The sequence below is a fragment of the Lissotriton helveticus genome, chromosome 8, assembly GCF_964261635.1.
Source record: "Lissotriton helveticus chromosome 8, aLisHel1.1, whole genome shotgun sequence".
NCBI lineage: Eukaryota > Metazoa > Chordata > Amphibia > Caudata > Salamandridae > Lissotriton > Lissotriton helveticus.
This window is the reverse complement of record NC_136069.1, coordinates 70,454,774-70,481,469: the sequence shown is the minus strand read 5'-3', so window position 1 is coordinate 70,481,469 and position 26,696 is coordinate 70,454,774. Positions and strand designations below refer to the sequence as shown.

Genomic DNA, 26,696 nt, shown 5'->3' with positions numbered 1-26,696 from the left:
ATGCAGGTGGCGGCACCCGCTTGGGTGGCGCGATCCTTTTCGCTCCTTCTAGGAATCTCTTCACCACCTGTGATGTGAAGAAGCTCCTGCACGTTTCTCCCCTTGTGTAGGCTACTATCGCTGCCAAGTGAACTCTTAACGAGGATGAGCTAAGGTTCTTCTCCAGTAAGTGCGTCAGGTACCTTAGCACTGTGGAGTCCCTCTTCATCTTATTGTGGAGTCTTTCCTGTCTGCACCATATTGTGAATCTTTTCCATTTCGCAACGTAGCACTTTCGAGTGCTGGGCCTTCGTGCCTCCCGAAGTACCCTCAGGGTGCTTTCTGGTAGTCTCAAATGTGCGAACTCTATGTCCTCAGGAGCCACGCTACTAGGCTCATGCTCTCTGGCTCTGGATGCAGTACCTCTCCGTTCTGCATGGACAGTAGATCTTTCCTCCTGCTGAATCTGTGGGGTGCACACTGTGTCATCTCCATGATCTGCGAGTACCAGGTCTGCCTCGCCCACTGCGGTGCGACCAGTATCAGTGTCATGTTGCTCGCTCTGCACTTGCTCAGTACTCTGTGCATCAGTGGTATCGGGGGAAAGGCGTAGGCAAATGTCCTTGACCAATCTATCCATAGGGCATTCCCCAGTGTCCCCTCCTCGGGCTGCCTGGATGCGAAGTTTTGGCATTTTGCATTCTGGCGTGTGGCAAACAGGTCCACCGATGGTGTCCCCCACCTGTCGAACAGGTATCTTGTCTCCTGAGCATTGAGCTCCCACTCGTGGGATGCCGATGTCTGCCTGCTGAGCCAATCGGCTTGTATGTTGTCCTTCCCTGGTAGGTGTATGGCTAGCAGGTCTATCTTGAGAGGGATGGCCCATCTCCATATCTCCTGCGCCAGCGTTGAAAGCGGTGCGGACTGTGTGCCCCCCTGCTTGTTGATGTAGAACATCGCAGTGGTGTTGTCTGTTTGTATCAATACCTTGTGCTTGTACAGTCTTGTTTGAAAGGCCTTCAGTGCAAGGAAGATTGTCTTCAATTCTAAGTAATTGATGTGCTTTGTGGCATCCGTCGGTGTCCACAGTCCCCTCACCTTGAGCTCCTCCATGTGAGCGCCCCATCCCTTCAGGGATGCGTCTGTGGTGATGGTCACTGTTGGCGTTGGGGGCGTTAGAGGCTTTCCCCTTGCTATGTTCTCCATGGTCCACCATGTCATCTCCTTCTGCACTGCGTGCGTTACAACCACTAGATCCTCCCAACTGCCTGTAGCTTGTGACCATTGCTCCTGTAGCCATTCTTGAATGGGTCTCATGTGGAGTCGTACATTCGGTACCAGGTGGATGCATGATGCCATCATCCCCATGATCTTGCTCGCCGTCCTCACTGTCCGAGCTTGTCCCTTCCGGTAGAGGCGAGTTTCCTTCACCAGCGCCCTCGCCCTCTTCTCGCTGGGGAACACCTTGCCCTGTAAGGTGTTGATCTGTGCTCCCAGGAAGATCTTCACTTGTTCCGGCTCCATTGATGATTTCTTCCAATGGATGGAGAACCCCAGGTTTATGAGCGTGCTGGTCACTGTATGTGCGTGCAGCTTGCATTTCTGGTATGAGTTTGCTTTCACCAGCCAGTCGTCCAGGTAAGGGTATACATGTATTCCCTGCCTTCTTAGGTGCGCTGCGACTGCTGCGAGGCACTTTGTGAAAACTCTTGGTGCCGATTTTAGACCGAAGGCCAGTGTCGTGAACTGGTAGTGGCTTTCTCCGACGGTGAACCTGAGCATGTGCTTGTGCTTCCTGTTCATTGGGATGTGCAGGTATGCGTCTTTGAGGTCTATAGTGACCATGAAGTCCCCGGTCTGCAACTGTGGGAGCACCTCTTGCAGGGAGGTCATTTTGAATTTTTGCGTTCTTATGAATTTGTTCACGAACCGTAAATCGAGAATGGGCCTCATTGTCTCGTCTACTTTTGGTACCAGGAAGTATGTTGAGTATACTCCTGTGTTTCTTTCCTTGAAGGGTACCCTTTCTATGGCCTGCTTCCGCAGGAGTTCTTTTGCTTCTTCCTGAAGGCACTGCAGCTGCTTGCTTGCTAGCGGCTTTCTTCTTGGTTTTCTGCTTGTTGGCCTCGCCTCCAACTCTATGCAGTATCCGAATTGGATAATGTTGAGGATCCATTTGTCTGATGTGATTCCTCTCCACTCCTGGAGGTGGAATCTTAATCTTCCTCCCACTGGTGTCCTGTGGTCGTAGGTGTCTAGTTTGTCTTGACCCATCTGTACGTGCTGCCCCCTGGGATCTTTTTTGTGGGTGGGCACACGGATTTTTTTGAAGTCACTTGGAGGTGGGCTGCTGGCCCCCTCTCCTATTTTGTCCCCGTCCATTTCTCCCTCGAAAGGACTGGCCTCTTTGTTGGTACTGCCAGGGCTGTTTCTGATGGCCCTGCTGACCCTGCGAGTCTGCCTGGTGCGTTTGCTGGAAAGCCTGGTGTGATGTACCTGGCTGGTTTCCGCCTCTTCCGCCGGGCCTCCGTGACGGGGTGCCCCTCTTGTTCCCTCTGAACTGCAATGCTCCCATGGATCTTGCTGTTTCGTTATCCTTCTTAAGTTGGCTGAGTTGCTCATCAACTGTTTGTCCGAAAAGCGTACTGCCGTTGAACGGTGTGTTCAGGATGCTGTGTTGCACCTCCGGTTTGAAACCGGATATCCTGAGCCAGGCGTGTCTCCTTACCGTGACGCCCATCATCATGAGCCTGCTGGCGGTGTCTGCCCCATCCAGGGCCGTCTTAAGGCAAGAATTTGCAGCATTCTTCCCCTCTTCAATTAGCTTTTCGGCTTTCTGCTTGGCATCCTGGGGCAAGTCCTTCACCAACTGCCCCAGTCCCTCCATGATTTGGTACATGTGTCTGTTTACCAGGGCGTTGGAATTAGCCATGCGCCAGTGGGTCGCGGCATTCCGTTCGATCCTTCTGCCCACCAGATCCATCCTTTTGCTCTCTTTATCCGGTGGCGGGCCCGAGGTAGTGGGTACGTTAGCCCTCCTCCTTGCTGTGGCCGTGATAATGGAGTCTGCGGAGACCGTGCCCTGAATGTAGGCCGGGTCCTTTGCGGCATGCTTGTACTTCTTCTCAGTTCTGGGAGTTACTGCCTTGCATGTTGCGGGCTCCCTGAAAGCTTCCTTCCCCTGAGCCAAGACGCTCTCGAGCATCGGGAGGAACTGGCTCCTCGTTTGTGTTGGGAGCAATGTTTCCAGAAGGAAGTCTGCTTTCTGCTTCTCTTCGTCGAGCTTGAGCTTGAAAGCTGCTGCGGCAGATTGTATCACCGCGTTGTAGGCCCCGATGTCGTCCGGCGGCGAGGGCCTCGAGGGGTAGGTGTCGACCACCTCCTCCGGGCTGTCGGTGTCGACATCGATGTAATCTACCTCCTGAAGGTCATAGGGCGCCGACTCTGTGTCTGTCCTGCCCTCATCTTCCTCCCCATAGCTGTAGCTCTCGTGGGGATTCTCGTACTCCTCCTGGTCGTCGAACACCTCGACGTCCTGGTCTTGCTCGGTGACTTCGGCGACCTCTTCTTCTTCCTCCTCGACCGCCTCCAGCACTGGTGGCTTGGTCTTGTGAGGGATCGTGAAGGCCTTCATCCTTGCGTCGAAATCTTTTTTCCGCTGCATGAAGTTCTCCATTTCTGCCTCGAGGCGCCTTCTTTTCTTTTCCATCTCGGCCGCGTGTTCCGCGTCGGATGGTTCCGCCGCTCTCTTCGACGGATGGCTCGTCGCCGTGCCTCTCGGAGTCGAAGTTTTCGACGTCGAACCGGATATCGGGTCTCTGGTCGTCGTCGACAGTTTCGGGTCTTTCTCCCTCGTCGATCGATCCTTTTCGGGGACGATTTTCGACGTCTTCTGCTGATCAGCAGCTCTCGGCGCCGGGGACTCCTTCTCTGAGGATCCGCTGGGCCTGGGAGTAGTCGCGGACGCCGCCTTTTTTGGCGTCGGCGCTTTCGGGGTCTTGCCCTCGATTTTTCGAGACTCAGAGTCTCTCGGGTTCTTGGGGGCCGAAGAGTCTCCTACCTTGTCAGAAGTCTTCGTGTAATCGGTCTCTACGACCGTGTAGCTGTCGTCTTCGGCGGCAGCGTTGTCTTCTTCCTCGGAGGACATCCCCAGCTCGTAGAGCGACGGGGTCGGGGCCTTCCCCTGCAGGGCGGCGTGTGCTACCCTCTGCCTCTCTCTCACACGAAGGGTCTTCGGGGTGAAGGCGGAACAGGCGTTGCAGTCTCCGCTTTCGTGGTCCACCGGTAGGCAAAGGTTGCATACCGGGTGCTGGTCCTTCTGCGCGTACTTGTGGTGGCAGTTACGGCAGAACTTGAACGGCGTGTTGTCCATCCTCGAGCGTCCAGGGCCTCTCTGGTCGCGTGTTCGTCGACGGTCGTCGAAGATCTGGATGGAAAACGCCTTATCTTTGCTTGTCTTTCGTCGGTGAAGTCCCCTGGAGTCTTCAGATGACTTCTCCTCGTCTTTTCTGTATTTTCTTTCTTCTTTCTCCAAAAATGTCTGGAGCCCAAACGGGAACGATCCAGACCCGACCGCGGAAAAAAAGAATCTGAAGATGGCGCCCAAGAGTGGGAGCTTCCGCAGGAAGCATGCCGACGTCACCGGAAATACACCCAAAGGGGGTGTGACGCCGACGCCCACCTGGGCAAAGAAAAAAAAAAAAAAAAACCACAAAGAAAAGACTACGAATCCGGACCCAACCACAAGACCGCGGAATAATGCACAGCATAGTGAATCCAGAAAGATTCACGCTGCAAAACTACTCCTACTGGTATGAAACCATTTCATTTTGCAACATGAATCCTTTTCTGGATTCACATGCTGTGCATCTGATATATGTAGCAGTATTTCGTTCTGGCTGGGCTGAAATGTGGGTATGTTGGCAAACAGGTGTTCCGGTGCTCTCTGTCCGACCTGCGCTTCCTTGTACATTTGAAAGTCCACACAGTAGGGCCCGATTCACAGAACTAACTTAAGAGAAAATCCTAAACTTACTACTTTTGGTATTCACAGAAGTTAGGATTTTGTCTTAAGTTTGTTTTAAGTTTGTCTTAAGACAGACTTAAGACAGACTTAAGACAGAATCCTAACTTAAGTCTGTCTTAAGTCTGTCTTAAGTCTGTCTTAAGACAAAATCCTAACTTCTGTGAATACCAAAAGTAGTAAGTTTAGGATTTTGTCTTAAGTTAGTTCTGTGAATCGGGCCCATTAGTGTTTAGTGAAGGTATTTGGAGATGACCAAGTTGTGGCCATGCAGATGTCATCAAAGGGTACTTTTGCTAGAAACGCTAGGGTTGCACCCTACTTTCTGGTCAAGTGTGCTCTGGGTCATATGAGTAGGGTCATTTCTGCGTTAGCGTAGCAGGTTTGTATGGTCTCCACTATACATTGGGCGATCGTTCTTTGGTCACAAGTGTTCTTTTGCCTGGCCAAAGGAGACAAAAAGTTGGTTACTCTTCCAAAATGCCTTTGGCTCCAGTAGGTAGTACATTGGTGCTCTTTGCACATTCCAGTGTGTGAAGCACCTTCTCGGCTCGTGATTTTGGTTCCTGAAAAAAAGCCAGTAGTTGGATGCTGTGGTAGATGTAGAATTGCGATATGAACTTTGGTAAGAACTGTGTGTTCGTTTGTTGGACAACCTTGTCCTTGTGAGTCTGCAGGTACGTTTCTTGTATTGTCAAAGCTTTTAGCACACCGACTCTGCGTAGGAATGTGATCGCTATTAGGAAAGCTGTCTTTAGGGACAAAAACCTCAAATCCACCTTGTGCATTGTTTTTAATGGCTCTGTCATCAATTGTGTGAGCACGGTGTTCAGGTTCCACATTGGTGTTGGTTCTGCCCTCGGTGTTGCTGCTCTTTTTGATCCTTCCAGGAATCTTTTCACCACCGGGAGTGTGAAGAGACCGTTCCCTGTTGTACCTCTGGTGTAGGCCACTTTTGTGGCCACGTGGACCTTTAGTGATGCGTAGGTCAGTCCACTATCCAGTTGGTTGGTGAGGTATGTTACTACCATCTTGTGCTCTGTCCTTGCTTTAAGGTTCTTGTTGTCCCTGCACCAGTGGATATATCTGCACCACTTCTCCATGTAGCATTTCCACATGCTTGTTTTTATAGCATCCATCAGGATTTCCATTGTCCTGGGAGCTAGCTGTAGGTGTCCAAATTCTAGGCATTCAGGAGCTACGCACAGAGTGTGGCTGGTTCCGGATAGCACACTCTTCTGTTTTGCATGGCCAGGTCCTGTGTTGCCTAGATTGGAATCATTCACCCTCTGGACTTTTCCAGCAGGTCTGAATACCATGTCTGTCTGCCCACTGCAGGGCTATGAAAATGAGTGATGTCCCTGGTTTTCTGGCTTTGCCTAGTGCCCTTGGGTCAGGGGAATCAGTGGAAAGGCGTATGCACAAATCCCTGATCAGTCTATCAACAGGGCATTCCACTGTTTTATCTCCCACTAGTGGGAGGAGCTGTCTTGCCTACTCAATCTGTCTGCCTTTGTGTTCTTCTTCCCCAGAAGTTTTATTGCTAATAGTTTAGTGATCATTTGGATTGCCCATCTCCATACTTCCTGCGCTAGTCCCGACAGAGGGAAGGACGTCGGTCCCCCTGTTTGTTGAGTTAGAACATAGTCATTGTGCAGTCCATTTGGATTAGTACAGTTTGTCACCTTGAATCCTCCTAGTATGCTTTCAAGGCTAGGAAAACTGTCTTTAGTTCCAGATAGTTTATATGTTTCACAGCATCCGTGGGGCTCCAGAGACCTCTGACTTTCAGGTTGTCAGTTTGCGCTCCCAAACCCTTGTGGGATGTGTCCGCCATTATGGTCACTGTCGGGGCTGGTGTTTTTAAATGTCTTTCTCTTCCCAAATTCGTTGGGTTCCACCATTCAATTTAATTTTGCACTCTAGTTGTGACAACCACTACATCCTCCCAGCTCCCTCTGGCTTGTGACCAGCTGTTGCAATCCATTCTTGTATGGGGCACAGTGCAGTCTTGCGTGTGTTATGAGGGGGATGCATGATGCCATCATGCCAATCAATTACATGAGAATCCACATTGTCAGAGTCTGAATTTTCTGGTACAGGCAAGTTTGCTCTACAATTGCTGCCATTCTCCTGGGAACTGGGAATGCCCGTGCAGTCCCGAATTTAGGGTCACTCTTAGAAATACAATGCAGTCCTTGAATTTAGCTCATTCCTCGGAACACCCGCCTGTTCCGGTTGCGGTGAAGATTTCTTGTGGTTTATGGTGATCCCGAGGCATTGCAGCATTGCCATTACTGTTTGTATGTCTTGGTGGCACTTTTATTTTGACTTTTACTTTGCTAGCCATTCATCTAGGTATGGGTAGACAGGGATGCCATGTCTTCTCAGGTTCACAAAAGGGGCTGGTGATCTGAATTAAACAGAACACTCATACCCAGTCAAAAGATCAGGGCTTGATCCATCACCATTTTTTAGCTCACTGCACCATCCCAGTTCAGAACCTGGCTACATGCAAATTAGTCCGTCCCTGGCCCAGTGCATCATGGGAACAGGGCAGACCAAACTACCAAGCCAATTCTTTACTGGAAAGGAAACAAGCTTCCGGGGACCGGTTTCTGGCATTGCAGCCGTCTTCGGCCCGGCTTGCTTGAATCCTGATGGTGCAGTGAGCAAGGGACTCATGTCTGAGCATACCCTGCCACTCCTATAGTGGCCAAAACGATTCACAAAAGGGGGTGGTGATGGACAGAGCATCTGAATTAAACAGAACACTCATACCCAGTCAAAAGATCAGGGCTTGATCCATCACCGTTTTTTAGCTCACTGCACCATCCCAGTTCAGAACCTGGCTACATGCAAATTAGTCCGTCCCTGGCCCAGTGCATCATGGGAACAGGGCAGACCAAACTACCAAGCCAATTCTTTACTGGAAAGGAAACAAGCTTCCGGGGACTGGTTTCTGGCATTGCAGCAGTCTTCGGCCCGGCTTGCTTGAATCCTGATGGTGCAGTGAGCAAGGGACTCATGTCTGAGCATACCCTGCTACTCCTATAGTGGCCAAAACGATTCACAAAAGGGGGTGGTGATGGACAGAGCATCTGAATTAAACAGAACACTCATACCCAGTCAAAAGATCAGGGCTTGATCCATCACCGTTTTTTAGCTCACTGCACCATCCCAGTTCAGAACCTGGCTACATGCAAATTAGTCCGTCCCTGGCCCAGTGCATCATGGGAACAGGGCAGACCAAACTACCAAGCCAATTCTTTACTGGAAAGGAAACAAGCTTCCGGGGACCGGTTTCTGGCATTGCAGCCGTCTTCGGCCCGGCTTGCTTGAATCCTGATGGTGCAGTGAGCAAGGGACTCATGTCTGAGTATACCCTGCCACACCTATAGTGGCCAAAACGATTCACAAAAGGGGGTGGTGATGGACAGAGCATCTGAATTAAACAAAACACTCATACCCAGTCAAAAGATCAGGGCTTGATCCATCACCGTAAAAAACGGTGGTGGGTCAAGCCCTGATCTTTTGACTGGGTACGAGTGTTCTGTTTAATTCAGATACTCTGTCCATCACCACCCCCACTTCTTGAATTATGTCTTCTCAGGTGTACTGCCACTGCTGCTAGACATTTTGTAAACACTCTTGGTGCTGATGTTATGCCAAATCATAGCACTAGTAGTGTACCCTGTCCAGGACAAATCTGAGATACTTCTTGTGTCTCAGGTTTATTGGTATGTGCAGGTAGGCATCCTTTAGATCCAAGGTGGCCATGTAATCTCTCTTCCTCAGGAGTAGTATTACCTTGTGTAGCATTGTCATTTTGAAATGTTGAGTCTGTATGAACTTGCTTGGATACCTGAGTTCTAACCTTGGCCTCAATGTTAGGTCCTGTTTTGGCACTAAGACATACCATGAATAGTTGCCACTGCCTGCCTCCCTTGGAGGAACCTTCTCTATGGATCGCTTTTGGATAATCTCTTTGACTTCTCTTCGCAGTTGTGAGAGTTACTGTACCTTTAAGGCTTTTATGTACTTACTGGGAGGGACTTGCGGTGTTGTTTTGGTGAGGTCTATGTAGTAGCTATGTTTTAGTATAAGTCCAGGAAGAACCCTTCTTTTCAGCCCCCCACTGGTGTTTTGTGGTGGGTCTCAATGGCGAATGAGTCACTTGTTTGTTGCACCTCCTCCTCTGGGAGTTTGGCCTCTTCCTCGCGGCCTTCCTCGAAAGGGCTGCTTTGCTGGATTTTGCCACTGTTGGTGTGCCATTTGTTGTGATGCTGGATGAGTGAGGCTTTGGTGTTGTTGGCGTTGTTGATCGACTGGAAAGATAGCCCTGCATATTGGTCTTCTGGTCGTTGTTCTTCTGCTTCTAAAAGATCCTTTGAACTACAGTGTCCCCAGGGCCTTTGCAGTGTCATGGTCTGTTTTTATTTGTTGTAGCACCTTGTCTACTGCTTGTCCGAACAGTGCCTCACCTGTAAAAAGCAGATTTATGACTTAAGTCTGCAGCTCCGGTTTAAAGCCTGATATTCTCAGCCAGGCGTGTCGCCTGAGTGTGGTGTCCACGCACATCTGTCTGCTGGCCGTGTCTGCTGCATCCAGAGCAGATCTGAGGCAGGAGTTGGTGATGTTTTCACCCTCCTGGGCCACAGCTTTGGCTCTCTTGCGGTACTCCTCTGGAAGGTGTTGTTTCAGCCTTTCGATTTTATCCCAGTGGTGGCGCTCACAGTGGTTAAGGAGCGCGTTGGAGTTGGCTGTCTTCCATTGTGTGGTCTCCTCTCTCTCCGTCTTTCTGCCCATCAGGTCCAGTCCTTTGCTCTCCTTCTCTGGGGGTGGCCCTGTTGATGTGGGGGCCTTGTTTCTCTTCCTTGCGTTTGCCACAATGATGGAATCTGCAGGGATGTTCCCCTTGATGTACTATGGGTAGAAAACTTGTACTTCTCCACACAAGGGTTTTTTGCTCTTGCTGTGGCTCTTTCTCTGAAAGCCTCTTTCCCTTGGTTCAGGATGCTGGCGACCATGCACAGGAACTTCCATAGCGCCGTCCAACGTCACACAAGGGATGGACTTCCCACCAAACAGTGGTCGACGACACCTACAATCCCCCCAAAAAATGTAAAATGGAGAGAGAAAAAAAACTAAAAAAATATAGAGAAGAACAAACACGTTTCTGGACCCAACCACTAGATGGCGGAATAGATGCACAGCATGTGAATCCAGAAAAGGTTTCAGGCTGCAGAACTCTAGGGACTGAGTCAGTTCCTGCTACATGCCTGACCACTATCCTTCCACCACTCACCCCTCCATGCTGGGCTTAAGAGTGTGCCCACACCAGTATTCTGCTTTTTCTGAAATTCCCAGAAATTGGATTTCATTTACTCTTTTCTTTCAGACACCAACGTAAGACAGCTTCACCATTAGTGTGGTATAGGACTCTGAGATACATGTTTGAATTGCAGGACCTTTTTAATGGTATTGCTGACTACAGTGTAATGAACTGGTGCCAGCCTGGCCCTAGTGTGTCTACATTGTTGTCTGTCTTCTACTGTGTATGTACAATGGCTCCTTTAGTTCTGGGATTTGCAATGCTGGGGCAATTTTCTTTACATCACATTATTAGGTCATGCTTGTGGTAAGTTCGAAATTCAAATGTAAGATTAGGCCCTTCCCATGCCATTTGTTTATCAGAAGTTGCATCAGTGGAAGGGACTGGAAATGTGAGTACACAAAATGGAAAACCCAATGGAGCTCCACCCTCCTCTCCCAATGAAGGACAGGTGGGGACACAAAACTCTAAGAATAAGACCATCTAGAGTGAACCAGAGAGAGAAGAGAGAAGAAGAGAATAAACCATGCACTGATATGGAGTAAGGAGCAAACTGGAAGTGGTAAGAATGTGACTCTCAACCTGATGCTTCTGCAGCTCCTGCACGTATCTGGTCATCTCTTCCTCGGTCATTTCCTCGTCTGGCTCGCCATCCTTATGATTCTTCCCTGAAAATCACAGGCAGAGGTTAGAAGCAAAGCATTCCCAGCCACATTTCAGCATTGCTAGCAGCAACACTCTGTAAATCATGTCCAGTCATTCAAACCAGCATTCCCAGAAACGCTTTGTCAAAAAGTGAGAGGAACCCTTGGTTTCCCAAAGGACTAGGGTTCAGACAAGAACTATTTTCAAATGGTGTCCTCTGGGAGACATAAACTCTTTAGTGTAAATAACTTCTCTCACTTTCACTCACCATACTCCTAATCCACGCTACTCCACAACACTCCCAATGTTACCCTTCAAGTCACCCAAGTATTGGCACAAAATACCCAATTATATGTAAAAATCATTTTGATATCTATTATCACAAACAAAATGAGATTATTCAATAAAGATAATTATCCTGGTTCAAAACATCATGATCACTTCATTACAATACTGACATCATAAAAACACATTTAAAATCACATGAGAATAATAAAAGTCTATCCCACGAGAGTTCATACAGATAATAACCTTTGTCTTTAAATGCCACAATTTAACGCTGCCAGAATTGTTTGACCTAAACACCTTATTGTCTACCGCATTATATACATCTAAGGTGATAGATGAACAATACATTTGTGGCTGTGCTATGTGCGTCGACGCATTTCGAAGGTTCAATCCTATACCACCTTCTTTCTCAAGACCGTAGTAATTGCTTCCGTTTTTATACAATATCAAATAATGCCTCCATGCTGCTCCCACCACAGTACTTTTGTGACCTACTTGGCCGCCCTCGTAACCGTGTGGTTCCTCTTTAAAATCAAGATTCATTCATTAACGACGTGTGCCATAGGTTTAAAAAAACGGTCTCATTCTCTGGACGGTATATGTGTTTATAAGGAGTTAAAATCTGACTTAGATAAAGGAACTTGACTCCTAAGCTTTTCAAACACTCGCTCAGTAGTGTTCTATTAATAAAAACAATCAATTTGGTGGCTGTTACGCACACTTTTCTGTCTGGAGATGCCTTTTTATATTACAGGCTCTCATATAACAGTGGCGTCTTCCCGTATTCGTTTGAAGATATCCCAGAAAAGCATCAACATTCCTAGCAGGAATACTCTGATTCCTACCTAATCATTCAAAGCAGAGCATTCCCAGACACACATCAACATTTCTAGTCGCCATCTCTGCGATTCATAATTAATTGTCCAAAGAAGACCACTCTTGGACGTAGATCAACGTTCCTAGCCGGGATGCTCTGTAATCCATAGCTAACTGTTCAAAGAAGAGCATTCCCAAACACATCAACATTTCTAGCCAGATTGCTTCTGTGAACCACAAGTGGGGGCTGGAAGCAGAAATGAAATGAAATTAAATGAAATGAAATTGGGTTTTGTAAAGCGCACTTCTACCCTGAGGCCTCGTAGCGCTTAGGACGGGTGGGCAGGGACAACAATCAGGCATTGTAAATTAGTGAAAAAAGAAGCTTTTCAGAAGTTTGCGAAACTTTAGTAGGTCTGGTTCGCTGCGCATGGTTAGGGGCAAGGAGTTCCAACAGGAGGCAGCATTCAAGGAGAAGGAACAACCCCCCCATCTAGCTAGTTTAATTTCCTGTGAGACTGCAAGAAACGTTGTGCTAGAACGCAGATTTCTGGGGGGTAGTAGGGGGTCACTAAGGAACAAATCATAGCAGGGCCTGCATGCCACATAGCTTTGTGGGCTATGCACATCACCTTGAATTGAATCCTGTCCTGTATTGGCAGCCAGTGGAGTTTTTTCAAAGCAGCTGACCCTGAGTGTTTCCGAGGCAGCCTCAGAAGTAAGCGTGCCGCAGAGTTCTGAGTCACCTGAAGTTTTTTGATGGTAGTTGCCTGGGCACCCAGATACAGGGCGTTCCCGTAGTCTAGACGGGACAGGATGAGAGCCTGCACCATGATCCTACGGGCCTGAAAAGGGAGAAGGGGCAGAATTGTCCTCAACAGCCTCATCAGGCCGAAACAGATGGCAGAGAGCTTGGTAGCTTGATGATTGAAGCAAAGAGTGCTATCCAGCCATACTCCGAGACTCTTGATCTAATCTTTATGCTCCGGTAGAGTGCCCATACATGACGGCCAATCTAAGGCTGCTCTGGGTGACGGGGACTTACCCAGGAACATCAATTCTGTCTTGTCCCCGTGTAACTTTAGATGGGAGAGTGCCATCCAGTCGGCTACTGCTTCAAGGCAGCTGCCCAGGGTGCTAGACGATCCCTCAGGGTGGCTGAAGGCAACCACCAGTTGGGTATCATCTGCCTAGGTGACAATTTCAATGCCGAAAGGATGCACTATCCCCGCCAAAGGCTCCATATAAATATTAAAAAGGGTAGGACTCAGGGAAGATCCCTGAGGTACCCCGCACCAGAGGGGCCATAGTTTGGATTGAGTAGCACCCTCCGAAACCTGAAAGAACCGGTCTTCCAGAAAAGATTGCAGCCAGGTGAGAGCCAGCCCTGTCACTCCAAGATGTTTTAGACGTGAGAGCAAGATGTTATGATCCACCGTGTCAAAGCCGGCACTGAGTTCCAGCAAAATGATTGCTGCCGTGCCGCCTTGGTCCAGATACTTCTGAGCGCACTCTGTCACTGCCAAGAGGGCTGCCTCCATCCCGAGCTTCGGGCGGAAACCTGCTTGAGAATCATGGAGTAGATTGTTAAACTCCAATGGTGAACCAAGCATTTATTAAAATTCCAAACTGGAATACTTCTACGAGCCAGAGCCAGTAGTTGGAAACAAAAAATCCCCAGATATACATCAACATTGTTATCCCTGTTTTTTTCTAAATCATGGCCTATGAATTAAAGCAGAACACTCACATCAACATTTCAAGTCAGAATACTTCCATGAGCCACATGCATTGATTTGAAGCAAACCCTTCTTATCATCACAATTTATAATCTAAATAACTCATGCATCACCTGGATCTCTTGTTAAAAAATGTTGGTGCTGCTGTCCCGCTCATCATCACAGGCTCTAAACTAATATAAGTTCAAGTTCAGGCATTTATAAAGCGCACTACTCACCCAGAGGGTCTCAAGGCGCTAGAGGGAGGGGTTCACTGTTTGTCGAATAGCCATGTTTTCAGTTCTTTTCTGAAGGAGATGTGATTCTGAGTAAGGCGGAGGTGGGTGGGGAGTGAGTTCCAGGTCTTGGCAGCCAGGAAGGAGAAGGATCTGCCACCCATGGTGGTTTTTCGGATGCGCGGGACTGCGGCGAGGGCTTGATTGGAAGATCTTAGTTGGCGGGTGGGATAGTAGAAGGACAGTCGGGTGTTGAGGCATTCGGGTCCTAGATTATAAAGGGCCTTGTGTGCGTGGGTAAGAAGGCGGAAAGTAATTCTTTTGTTGACGGGAAGCCAGTGGAGGTTTTTTAAGTGACCGGAGATGTGCTCTTGGCGCGGGATGTCTAATATGAGTCTCGCTGATGCGTTTTGGATGCGCTGGAGCTTTTTCTGCAATTTTGTTGTAATTCCGGCGTAGAGTGTGTTGCCATAATCCAGTCGACTCGTGACCAGTGCATGGGTGACAGTTTTTCTTGTTTCGAGGGAGGCGGATCCAGCGGAAGATCTTTTTGAGAATGCGAAGGACGTTGAAGCAGGACGACGATACGGCGTTGACTTGTCTGGACATTGAAAGAGAGGAGTCTAGAATGAAGCCAAGGTTGCGTGCATGGTCTGTGGGTGTGGGCGCTGATCCCAAAGCGGAAGGCCACCAGGAGTCGTCCCAAGCTGAGGGGGAGGATCCTAGAATGAGCACTTCCGTTTTGTCTGAGTTGAGTTTTAAGCGGCTCTGTTTCATCCATTCGGCTACTTCTTTCATACCTTCGTGAAGGTTGTTTTTGGCGGTGTTGGGGTCTTTGGTGAGGGAAAGGATCAGCTGGGTGTCGTCGGCGTAGGAGATGATGTTGAGGTTGTGTTGACGTGCGATGGAGGCGAGGGGACTCATGTAGACGTTGAAGAGGGTGGGACTGAGTGAGGAGCCTTGAGGTACGCCGCAGATGACTTCGGTGGGCTCTCAATAGAAAGGGGGGAGTCGGACTCTCTGGGTTCTCCCGGCTAGGAACGAGATGATCCAGTCCAAGGCTTTTCCTTGAATGCCGATGTTGTAGAGGCGTTGTATTAGGGTGTTATGACAGACAGTGTCGAAGGCGGCGGAGAGGTCGAGTAGAATGAGGGCCACTGTTTCACCGTTGTCCAGGAGTGCTCGGATGTCGTCGGTCGCCGCAATGAGGGCGGTTTCGGTGCTGTGTTTGGCTCGAAAGCCGTTCTGTGAGGGATCCAGGGAGTTGTTGGATTCAAGGAAGGCTGCAAGTTGGCTATTGACGGCTTTCTCGATGACTTTGGCTGGGAAAGGGAGGAGGGAAATGGGTCGGTAGTTTTTCAGTTCTGAGGGGTCTGCTGTTGGTTTTTTCAGAAGGGCGCTGAGTTCGGCGTGTTTCCATATTTCTGGAAAGGTGGCGGAGTTGAAGGAGCAGTTGATGACATCGCGGAGTTGGGGAGCGATGATGGAGTCAGCTTTGTTGAAGATGTAGTGGGGACAGGGGTCAGAAGGTGAGCCAGAGTGGATTGAGTTCATGAGGCGAATGGTGTCTTCAATGGTGATTGGGTTCCAGGAGTTAAGGTAGTTAGTTGGAGGGGTGGGATTTGAAGGGGGTGGGGTGAGTTGGTCATTGGGAGTATTCTTGAAGCTGTTGTGGATGTCGGCAATTTTGTTGTAGAAGAAGGAGGATAACGCATCGCAGAGGTCTTGGGAGTTGGTGATATCGTTGGATGCTGCGGGAGGGTTGGTGAATTCTTTGACGATATTGAAGAGTTCCTTGCTGTTATGAGAATTGTTGTCGAGACGGTCCTTAAATGCTGATTTCTTGGCGGATCGAATCAGTTGGTGGTGTTTGCGGGTGGCTGTCTTGAGGGAGGCCATGTTGTCTGAGGTTGGTTCTTTTCTCCAATTCTTCTCCAGGGTGCGGCATGTCTTTTTGGATTTTTTAAGGTCATCATTGAACCAGGGAGCCTTTTTGCTGGATGATTTCAACTGGTGTTTTTTCAGGGGTGCTAGTTCGTCTGCACTGTGGGTAATCCATTGCCTGAGGTTGGTGGCCGCTTGGTCTGGGTCCGTTGCTAAGGTGGGAGTATTTTGGCTGAGTGATGTGAGGAGTTGGTCGGTGGTGATTTTGTTCCATTTTCTTCGGGGAAAGGGTTGTGGACGGTTGTGGGTCAGGGTTGTTTTGTAGGTGAAGTGAACACAGCTGTGATCCGTCCAGTGGAGAGCTGTAGTGTGATCGAAGGAGATGTGCTTGCTGGAGGTGAAGATAGGGTCGAGCGTGTGTCCGGCTGTGTGAGTGGGGGTGTCAACAAGTTGTTTGAGTCCGAGATTGGACAGGTTGTCCAGAAGGGTGGTGGTGTTGTTGTCGAGAATGTTGTCAAGGTGGTAGTTGAGGTCTCCTAGAAGAATGTAGTTCTCTGAGGCGAGGGCGTGCGGGCTGACGAAGTCAGTGATGTCGTCGCTGAATTGAGATCGGGTGCCTGGGGGCCTGTAAATGAGGGTTCCTCTAAGTGTGATCCTGGGGTCGGTGTGGATCTGAAAGTGGAGGTGTTCGGCGGTTGCAAGATTGTCGTCGGAGCTGGTCGAGATTTTGATGGTGTTTCTATGGACGATGGCGATGCCTCCTCCAGTTTGATCGGTGCGGTCTTTTCGAATGATCTTGTAAGTGTCCGGTATGGCTATGGCGATGTCGGGGGCAGAGGATGCATTCATCCATGTTTCAGTAAGGAAGGCGATGTCAGGTGACGCAGTGTCGATTAGGTCCCAGAGTTCTGTTGCATGTCTGTGGACCGAGCGGGTGTTCAGTAGGATGCATTTCAAGTCGTTGGGTTCGGAGCTGTGAATGGAGGAAGTGTGTTTGGTGAGGGTCCTGAAGCAGTTGAACTTACAGGAGAGGCAGGAGAATGGGCCGTGGGTGCGTCCTGGGGTAGCTGCGCAGCAGAGTGGGGTGCGTCCGGCGTTGAGGGCGAGGAGAGTAGCGGCATCATAAGTTACTCTGGGGGGTTGGGAGCGGCATAGAGCAGAGGGACGGGCGCTGGGCGCAGGCCAGGCGCGGACGGGCGCAGACGGGCTTACCTTTGGCGCACCTTCGGCGCGGCCGCAGCGCGTTCGGACATCTGCCGTAAGAGGATAGTGGAGGGGGGCGGAGCATGGGAGGGGCAGCTGGGAGGCGGTATCGGGGAAGGAGAGGCGGGCCAAGGGAAACCACAACAACAAAATGGAGGTCAGAGGTAAATTTAAACAGGGGCAGCAAATGTGCAATAGCACTGAGTGTTACCAGCGTGTAAATATGAGCCTGAGAAATGATGCGCTATGCAGAGCAGTGAGTGCGGCGCTGCGTCTCAAAGCGCTAGATTATGAGACTTTGATTTTCGCAAATTACATTTAATTAAAGCTGCGATGTTAAACACCAAAAAAACGATACAAAAGTTAAAGCTGGCAGAGTGAACGATACCAGATCCGGCAGCAATTCGATTCAGCTGTGTGCGATGCGAGCAGCAGGCGATGTTAGGCACAATGAGATTATGGGGTCAGGGAGCGTGGGGGAGCGGCCGTTCTGGAGCAGGTCCGGACGGTCACAGCTGGCTGTGGAGAAGGTGAGCCCTCTATTCGTGGGTGGGAGGGGCAGCTGGGAGGCGGTATCGGGGAAGGAGAGGCGGGCCAAGGGAAACCACAACAACAAAATGGAGGTCAGAGGTAATGGCTAGATGCTGCTGTCCCGCTCATCATCACAGGTTCCAAGCTACTATGGCTAGATGCTGCTGTCCTATTCATCATCACAGGTTCTAAACCAATATGGCTAGATGCTGCTGTTGTACTCATCATCACAGGTTCTAAACTAAAATGGCTAGATGCTGCTGTCCCGCTCATCATCACAGGTTCTAAACTAATATGGCTAGAGGCTGCTGTCCCGCTCATCATCACAGGTTCAAAATTAATATGGCTAGATGCTGCTGAACCACTTATCATCACAGGTTCCAAACTAATATGGCTAGATGCTGCTGCCGTGCTCATCATCCCAGGTTCTAAATTAGTATAGCTAGCGGCTGCTGTCTAGCTCATCATCACAGGTTGTAAACTAATATGGCTAGATGCTGCTGTCCCGCTCATCATCACAGGTTGTAAACTAATATGGCTAGATGCTGCTGTCCTGCTCATCATCATAGGTTCTAAACTAATATGGCTAGATGCTGCTGTCCTACATATCATCACAGGTTCTAAAATAATATGGCTAGATGCTGCTGTCCCGCTCATCATCACATGTTCTAAACTAATATGGCTAGATGCTGCTGTCCCGCTCATCATCACAGGTTCTAAACTAATATGGCTAGAGGCTGCTGTCCCGCTTATCATCACAGGTTCAAAATTAATATAGCTAGATGCTGTTGAACCACTTATCATCACAGAATCCAAACTAATATGGCTAGATGCTGCTGTCCCGCTCATCATCACAGGTTCTAAACTAATATGGCTAGATGCTGCGGCCGTGCTCATCATCCCAGGTTCTAAACTAATATGGCTAGATGCTGTTGTCCCGCTCATCATCACAGGTTGTAAATTAATATGGCTAGATGCTGCTGTCCTGCTCATCATCATAGGTTCTAAACTAATATGGCTAGATGCTGCTGTCCTACATATCATCACAGGTTCTAAAATAACATGGCTAGATGCTGCTGTCCCGTTCATCATCACAGGTTCTAAACTAATATGGCTAGATGCTGCGGCCGTGTTCATCATCCCAGGTTCTAAACTAATATGGCTAGATGCTGCTGTCCCGCTCATCATCACGGGTTCTAAATTAAAATGGATAGAGGCTGTTGTGCTGCTCATCATCACAGGTTCTAAACTAACACGGCTAGATGCTGCTGTCCTAGTCACCACCAAAAGCTTTAGTTTAATAAATCCACGTGTTACCATCCTGTTCATCTTCAGAACTGGCTCCATTACCACAAACCTCTTAACTAATCTACCCACCCGCCAGCCCTTGGTACTGGGCTCGGAGAGGGGAAGCACCCATCCACAGCTCTGGTTGGAATGCACTGAGCCTGGCTCTGGTTTGCTCTTTCATTTCAGAAGGCAGAGCAGCACAGCACCACTGTTCTACTGCTCAATGTAGCCGCAGTCTGCTTTGGGCTTTTGAGAGCATTGAGGCCCTTGCTTGGTTTCTTCCCTCCCAGAGTACGCCAGACCATTCTGCAGGCTTCCATTCTTGCGAGGCTTGACTATGGCAACGCTTTATATCTAGGTGCCAATAAAGCTAGCATCAAGCGCCTGCAGAGGGTCCAGAACGCGGCAGCACGTATGTTAGTGGCACTCCCAAGATCTCACTCAGTGGCCCGGATGCTTTTGAAGCTGCACTGGCTGCCAATCGAAGCCTGCATTCAGTTTAAGGTGCTATGTATTGCGCATAAAATTCTGCGGCTCCAAGCCCTTTAGGGTTATTAAGTCTACTGAAGCCATATCTGCCTAGACGCGCTCTGCGTTTGGCTAATCAAGGTCTGGTCTGTGTCCCTCGAGTTAAGAAAGCGAGGGCAGGGGGACGTTCGTTTGCCCTCCTGGTGGCCAAACTGTGGAACTCCCTTCCAGCAAGCATCCGAGCCACCCCTAACCTTCTGATGTTTCGGAAACCCTAAAAACTTGGCTGTTCCCCACTATTTGATATTTGTCGCTCGCTGTGTCTCCCTGTCTCTTGTCTGGTTTCTGGCTGCGCTGGGACGCCTCGTTGCTGAGGCAGCCATGCACATTACAAATCCTGAAATAAAATAATAATAAAATAATGGGGCTTAGAGGGGAACCTTTGAAGTTGAAGACTATTTACAGTAGTATTGCCTACCAAAATGTCATGACTTTGAGCCAGCTAGTAATATGCTTGTAATGGGTCTGTTTAAATTTAAGCCACATCCTACAGAGGTGACGTCTGTCCTCAAGAAACGTATAATGAAAATAGCTGATGAGATGCCTGTCTGGGATGTACAAAGATACTTTTCAGTCGCAAAGCTTTCAATTCACAAAATCACCGGATTTGCGACCGGAAATAGGAGTGTTACTATTACAAAAGCTTTTTTGCAAGCCATAAACATGCTTTTTTACTCAGAAAAGGGTCTTTACAACCCTGTCCAAGTAGCAAATAGAGCGGGGGGGGGGGCATACTTTTTGCAATTCATGTAAAATTGCAAACCAGTCAAAGTACAAACTGCACATACCTGGTTTTTGAATGAGAATAATACATCATACCCTTGGTCCTTTCTCAAATGACAATAGGGATCCCTTGAGCAAAAAGTGCCAAGCTGTGTCAGTCCCCGCTCTCATGCATTGGGGTTCTTTGCCTCCAGCTCTGGGGCTCCAGATAGATGAGCTACTTTTCTGGGGGAAGTGAACGTGTTTTTTGATCAATACTTATAGACTGTATCTTCTACATTCTATAGCTTCCAGTGTCAAGAAATCCTCTGCGCCTCCTGAAAATGTTACAAAGTGAATGTGCAGGTTATGTTATGTATGGCTTAGGAAGTACCTACCAGCACATGTCATGGCAGTGCACACCCAGTTGCCGCAGGCACACACACAGCGGTTGCACTCCACCTGGGTCTCGGCTCCATCCTCGTAGGATTCATCCTCAAGGGCGCACTCTGTCAGGGGCGATAGAAAAGCGGGCATTAGGGTGGCATTGTGGGTATAAGGGTGGCCGACAGCACCTACAGGCCCTGAGCAGGACCAGAAGCAGGTAGAACAGTGGGGCGCGTGACATGTTTACTAGAGGGGTTACCACAGGTATACACAGGGCAGAACCTCCAATCTTAGGCCACAATAACAAGCGTCCTGTGATTGTCACCAAATGAACCCCCTTGCAGTACTCCATATTTACACCCTCCCACCTCTGCTCTCTACAATCCTTTACAATCACCACCTATCGCATCTCACACACAGTTTCGCTTACCACAAAACATCACAGACCACTGGTCACATGCTACACCCCAACTCTGGCCTAGCACACACACGCCATCTTGACAAAGACCCTCATACACAACCCAGATCCGCTTTCTCAGTGCAGGTAGAAGTGCCATGTGTTGAGACCACTCTGGTATGTACTGCTTTATAAACACAAAATCAAACATTCCACTCCACTGTTTTGTGCTCTTTTGCACGTCCCTCTGCTTCTCCTCTTCCTGTCTCCTCCTAGCCCACTAGCTCTCTCTACTCTCACTGTCATGTACAATGTGTTCTCTTGTGCCTATTACTTCATGTTGTCATCTCTGGCCTGCTAATTCTGATGCGCTGTCTCCTTTGTGTACTTTCCCAATTTCTCCATCACTCACTCTAACTCTGCTTCTTTACCTTTCTTTCCCTCTTTCCTTTCCTGTCTTTCTTTATAATTCTTTTATACAATCTGACCCTGTAAGTGTGCTTTCAATTCCCCAGACTCCCTTGTGCTTGCTCTCTTCCTCTTTGTCTCTATCTCTACTTCTCTGCTCCACACTCTCTGTTTGACTCTCACACCCTCTGCCACTCTCTCTGTCACACTCTTTCTCCCTCCCTCAGATTCTGGCTGTCACTCCTGTGGCCCCTTTCTGTGTCCTGGGTGGGATGGAAGGCAGATATCACACATACTTTTCTCTGGGGGGTTGAAAGAAGGGTTCAGGCACTTGAGGAACTCGTTGAAGCTCAGCTTCCAGTCTGCGTTCTCGTCGGACACCTCGATGAGGGCATCGACGCAGAGACCCCTGGAAGAAGAAGTAAGAGGGAGTTAGATCCTACAGGCCCAGGATTGTCCCACCTTTGAGGTCTTCCTCACCCTGGTCATGGTCAACTTTCATCAAGGTACACGCTCTGCGAGATCCTCTCCCACCATGTCTAGGACCTGACCAACCAGTGTTTTCCTGGTCTAGCAACATCTAGTCTCTCAGTCTACACATCGTACGCGAGCCCCAGTTGGACCCTTGGTCCATATAAAATACCAAAGCATCCAGGTGGCCTCTTGGCTAGCGCGCAGTACCTCAACAACCGACAGCCTCCTGGCACACATACGGCTTCGAGGAAGCTGATGGTCCCATGGTCTATATACGGCGTCCAGGCAGCGACCTGATATCCCGGCACGTATACGGTATCTAAGAAGCTGTTTGGTCTCCTGGCCTATATATGGGACACAAGCAACCACTTGATATTCTGGCAAATATACAGTATCCAAGCAGTCATCATTTAACCCATTGGTTGCGTCGAACGTTCAGCTCCAGTGCTGAATGTTCAAAAAATGATTGGGGCAGCGTCAGCCAACGGACGTGCGCAGCACTTCCAAGGTAGTGCACGCGACAACCGTTGGCCGACGGCAGCAGCCAACGGGTTAAATACAGTGCTTTGGCAATAGGTTTGTCTCCTGGCACATATGGAGTATTCTGCATGTATCTTTCACAAAATAAACACCTGAGTCTTGAAAAATGACCCAATGTCCAACCATCCACCGCCGGTGTGAGGACCAATGATGAAGCATGTCACCTCTGGTAGGTGAGGTAAGTCGTCCTTTAAAAGGAATATCCCCACTTTAGCTCGGTATTGTTCTGAGTCTCCTTTCTCCCCCTAAACAAGGGGTTTATTTTGTGAAAGATATTGATAGGTTGGGAGTGAACACCTGCAGGTCTATAAATCTCCCCTGGCCCTCTTTATTGTGATTTAAGTACTCTGCATGTAGACAATTGGTCTCACGCTATAAATTAATACCCAAGGCAACTAGTTGGTCTCATGTCTGTATCTACTACCCAGGCAGCTGGTTGGTCCCATGTTTATGTCCAGTACCCAGGTGGCTGCTTGGCTCCTTGGCCCATATACACTACCCGAGCAGCCGGTTGGTCACATGTCTGTATACGCTGCCTAGACAGTCGGTTGGTCCCATATCTGTATACGCTGCCTAGACAGTGGGTTGGTCACATATCTGTATACGCTGCCTAGACAGTCGGTTGGTCACATATCTGTATACACTGCCTAGACAGCGGGTGGTCACATATCTGTATACGCTGCCTAGACAGCGGGTTGGTCACATATCTGTATACACTACCCGAGCAGCCGGTTGGTCACATGTCTGTATACGCTGCCTAGACAGCGGGTTGGTCACATATCTGTATATGCTGCCTAGACAGCGGGTTGGTCACATATCTGTATACGCTGCCTAGACAGTGGGTTGGTCACATATCTGTATTCGCTGCCTAGACAGTGGGTTGGTCACATGTCTGTATACGCTGCCTAGACAGCGGGTTGGTCACATATCTGTATATGCTGCCTAGACAGCAGGTTGGTCACATATCTGTATTCGCTGCCTAGACAGCGGGTTGTCACATATCTGTATTCGCTGCCTAGACAGTGGGTTGGTCACATATCTGTATACGCTGCCTAGACAGTGGGTTGGTCACATATCTGTATACGGTGCCTAGACAGTGGGTTGGTCACATATCTGTATACGCTGCCTAGACAGTGGGTTGGTCACATATCTGTATACGCTGCCTAGACAGTGGGTTGGTCACATATCTGTATACGGTGCCTAGACAGTGGGTTGGTCCCATATCTGTATACGCTGCCTAGACAGTGGGTTGGTCCCATATCTGTATACGCTGCCTAGACAGTGGGTTGGTCCCATATCTGTATACGCTGCCTGGACAGTGGGTTGGTCCCATGTCTATGTAAAGTACCTGAGTAGCCGGTTGGTCTCCTGATCCATGTACGTGGTGATGTTGATGGCCGTCTCATTCTGCTCCACAAACTTCAGGAACTCGCCCGAGTCCAGGCGGGAGTCTCCACCATCGTAGCTCTAAAGACACAGAAGGAAAGGCGATCACCGGGTGTTGGCTGGAGCAATGTCAGACACCAAAAACTGATGGGCACACATTCTTGAATCAATCAGGGCCACTTGGTTCATTGTTTTATTTTAGCTTGTGTTTGCAAATGCAAGAGATGAAGCATTTTAAAGTCAGCCATAGTCCTGCCCTAAACAGGCATAGCCGACATGCCAGGATAGGACCTTTCTAAACATGAACACATGTAATGCCAGACTTCTTTCACCTCAGGTAGGCCAGATCTGCTCACTCTTGCGGTATGATCAAGTCAGGAATTGTAGTTTATTCTCAAGCTCTCTTCTGCTTTATGGCCATGTAGGCAGCTGCCTTGTAGCGCCACCACAAGAGGATACAACATGGTGCCAAACATTATCATGAGTCATATTGACGTCTCCCATGGTCGATCCCCAAAATAAAAGCGTTATACCCCGAAATAAAAGAATCACGTATGCTTCTCTGGACCCAGTCACCAGATGGTGGCATAATGCAAAGGATGTGAACCTAGATAAGGTTCAGTCAGCAAAAATGCCCCCATTAATAGGGGCGTGGGAGTGTCCAAATGTTGAACTGTTATTGTGCATAGGGGCTCTGAAAATCCATGACCAGAGCTAGCTCTCCATACTGAAAGATCTTTTTTACTGCCTGAAGATGCCTCAAGAATATGGGCACACTGTGGTATAGAGAAAGATCTTCCAGCACTTTGATGACCGCCCAATCCGTAGATCACAAATACACCCTCAAGATGTCCAGTACGCATCAGGGGCATCTGACAGAAGAACAGTCTTTAAACCATTGTTCATCTTATGACCACTCAGTGAACACACTTAAAAAACACAAAACAAGACCTATGTCCTCATTCCCAGAGCTTCAACTTTGCACCATAGTAACCCAAACCACAGCCCCAAAGTTGTAGATACTAGGGCAATTGGGAACTTGGAGCGCAGAAGTGGGTGGGGATGGTGGGATTTTGACTGGGTATTGTGTGTGGGATCCTGAGGGTCCACTGAGAAATGAAGAATAACAGGGTATGGGAAATTCCAGTCTTGACTTTAATCCTCATTTGCCCCTGCTGCTGGTGTTTCAACCAAAGACTCTCCTCACTATGGGAGAAAGATACCAAGGCTTGTGATTCCAAGGAGGTTTCTGGGCCCTTCTTCTATTTTGTTGTACAAGAAAAAATCCCTCTTTTGTGAGTAGCAAAGATTTGGGAGAGGACGGGTGCACTGGGAGCCCTAAGATGTACTAATTTGGGCAAGGTGCTGACTGTGAACACAGCTTACCTGTTATCTAATCTTGGCCTCACAGGTTACCAAGTTGTGTGCTCCCTGTAGAAGCATTCATTCACAAATGTTTTTCTGATTTATACGTTATTACCCCCTTAAAAAGTTGTATTGAGAGTTGAAATTCTAAAATCCTCAGGAGTTCAGTCCTTGACCCCTCTCTCTGTAGTGGTCACCTCTAAGGGAAGGGAGCTCTGCCTATATGCTCAGTCTGTGGCCTCTCCATATAGGAGCATGTCTTCAAAAGGGAGTGAGGCTGAGCGAGGGTGTGGTCAGCGCATGGGGCTTCCCTGGATGGATCTCAGCTAGAAGGGGAGCAAGACCCCGTGTGTCCAAGCCATGCTCATCTGCGTTCACCTCACCACGAGGAGAGGGGGAGCGAGGCCAAATGCAGCCAATCCCTAGCCTCTCTCTCTAGAAATCACCTGAGTGGGAGGCCGAGCATGCACAATCATTGGCCTCTCTCTAGAGAGCGCCTCTAGGAGAGAGACCCAGAATGCTCCATCGTTGATCTCTGTCTCTCTATGCAGATCACCTCTAGGAGCGAGGCATAGAGTGCTCAGTCACTGGCCCCTCTCTAGAGCTCAAGTCATTCAAAGCATGAGAATAGCATATCGTTAAGGTCTATAGACCCAGATACCGCTAACAGAGGATGGTTTCATCCATGTTTGCCTATCTATATAAAGGCCCCAAAGGTACTTTCCCCATCCATTTGGTGGTTTTGACAGCTCATCCACTCCTGTTGTTCTGGTGAAGACCTGGCTCCAAAAAGTGTGTGTTACGGGTCGAAACGCCAACATTACATTTTCCATAGCTTGACGTATATGCACTGCTAAGGGGCAAATTAAGGACTGTACTCTTCGCTCTATTGACTGTGTACATAATATTCTATAAGCTCATTTTGAGTTAACACATGTTGACTATGTGCTGTATTGTGACCTCACATTCACTTGCATGAGCAGTGCGCCGTTTTGACATTATGGTACACACTTACGAGACACATTGTTTGCCTTATGCTTTTTTAATGCAGTTTGCCTGCTTACATAGAGTTTTGTGGGTGGTCCATAATAACTTGTGAAGGAGCTTCCTTAAACCCTTTTCTGAGTTTATAAACCTTTTTTTTGTCCTTAAAAAATTGTTTCCTGGCAGAATCACTGTATAATAGAATATGTAGTAGACCCAGATTCTCAGGGTTACTGGACTTACCCTGTGTCATTTAATTAGGGGTAGTGAATACAGCAATTATCAGTGTTCAATGGGCCCCTCCGGGCTCTAGGCCCCTGTGCCACTGAACCTCCTGCACCATGGCGACTACGCCCCTGGGCACTATATTTGTGCACAGCTGAGCCCTTGACAGCACAGGCGATACTGACAGGTGAGGAGCTCACCCTGAGTCTCTCTGCGAGGAAACGCTCCCCGTGGGGCTGTCAGCCCTTGTACCCACGCCAAGCCTGGAGGCCAGGCAGCCGACGTGCACACAATGGTGTAATGACAGGCTCGGTTACAGCTCACTATCACAGCCAACCGGGGCGTGTTACTG

At 48.9% G+C, this 26,696-nt stretch overlaps 1 protein-coding gene across 1 annotated transcript in view; it reads right to left on the bottom strand.

Annotated features, from left to right (window-relative positions):
• The window catches only part of FSTL1 (follistatin like 1), a 137,216-nt gene that overhangs the window by 6,582 nt on the left and 103,938 nt on the right, over window positions 1–26,696 (bottom strand). The window contains exons 7-10 of the mRNA XM_078656646.1: window positions 23,733–23,851; window positions 21,667–21,779; window positions 20,577–20,687; window positions 10,920–11,005 (exon numbers count right to left, since the gene is read on the bottom strand). Coding sequence (XP_078512772.1) covers window positions 10,920–11,005; window positions 20,577–20,687; window positions 21,667–21,779; window positions 23,733–23,851 — 429 coding nt within the window. The remainder of the gene's footprint in view (window positions 1–10,919; window positions 11,006–20,576; window positions 20,688–21,666; window positions 21,780–23,732; window positions 23,852–26,696) is intronic.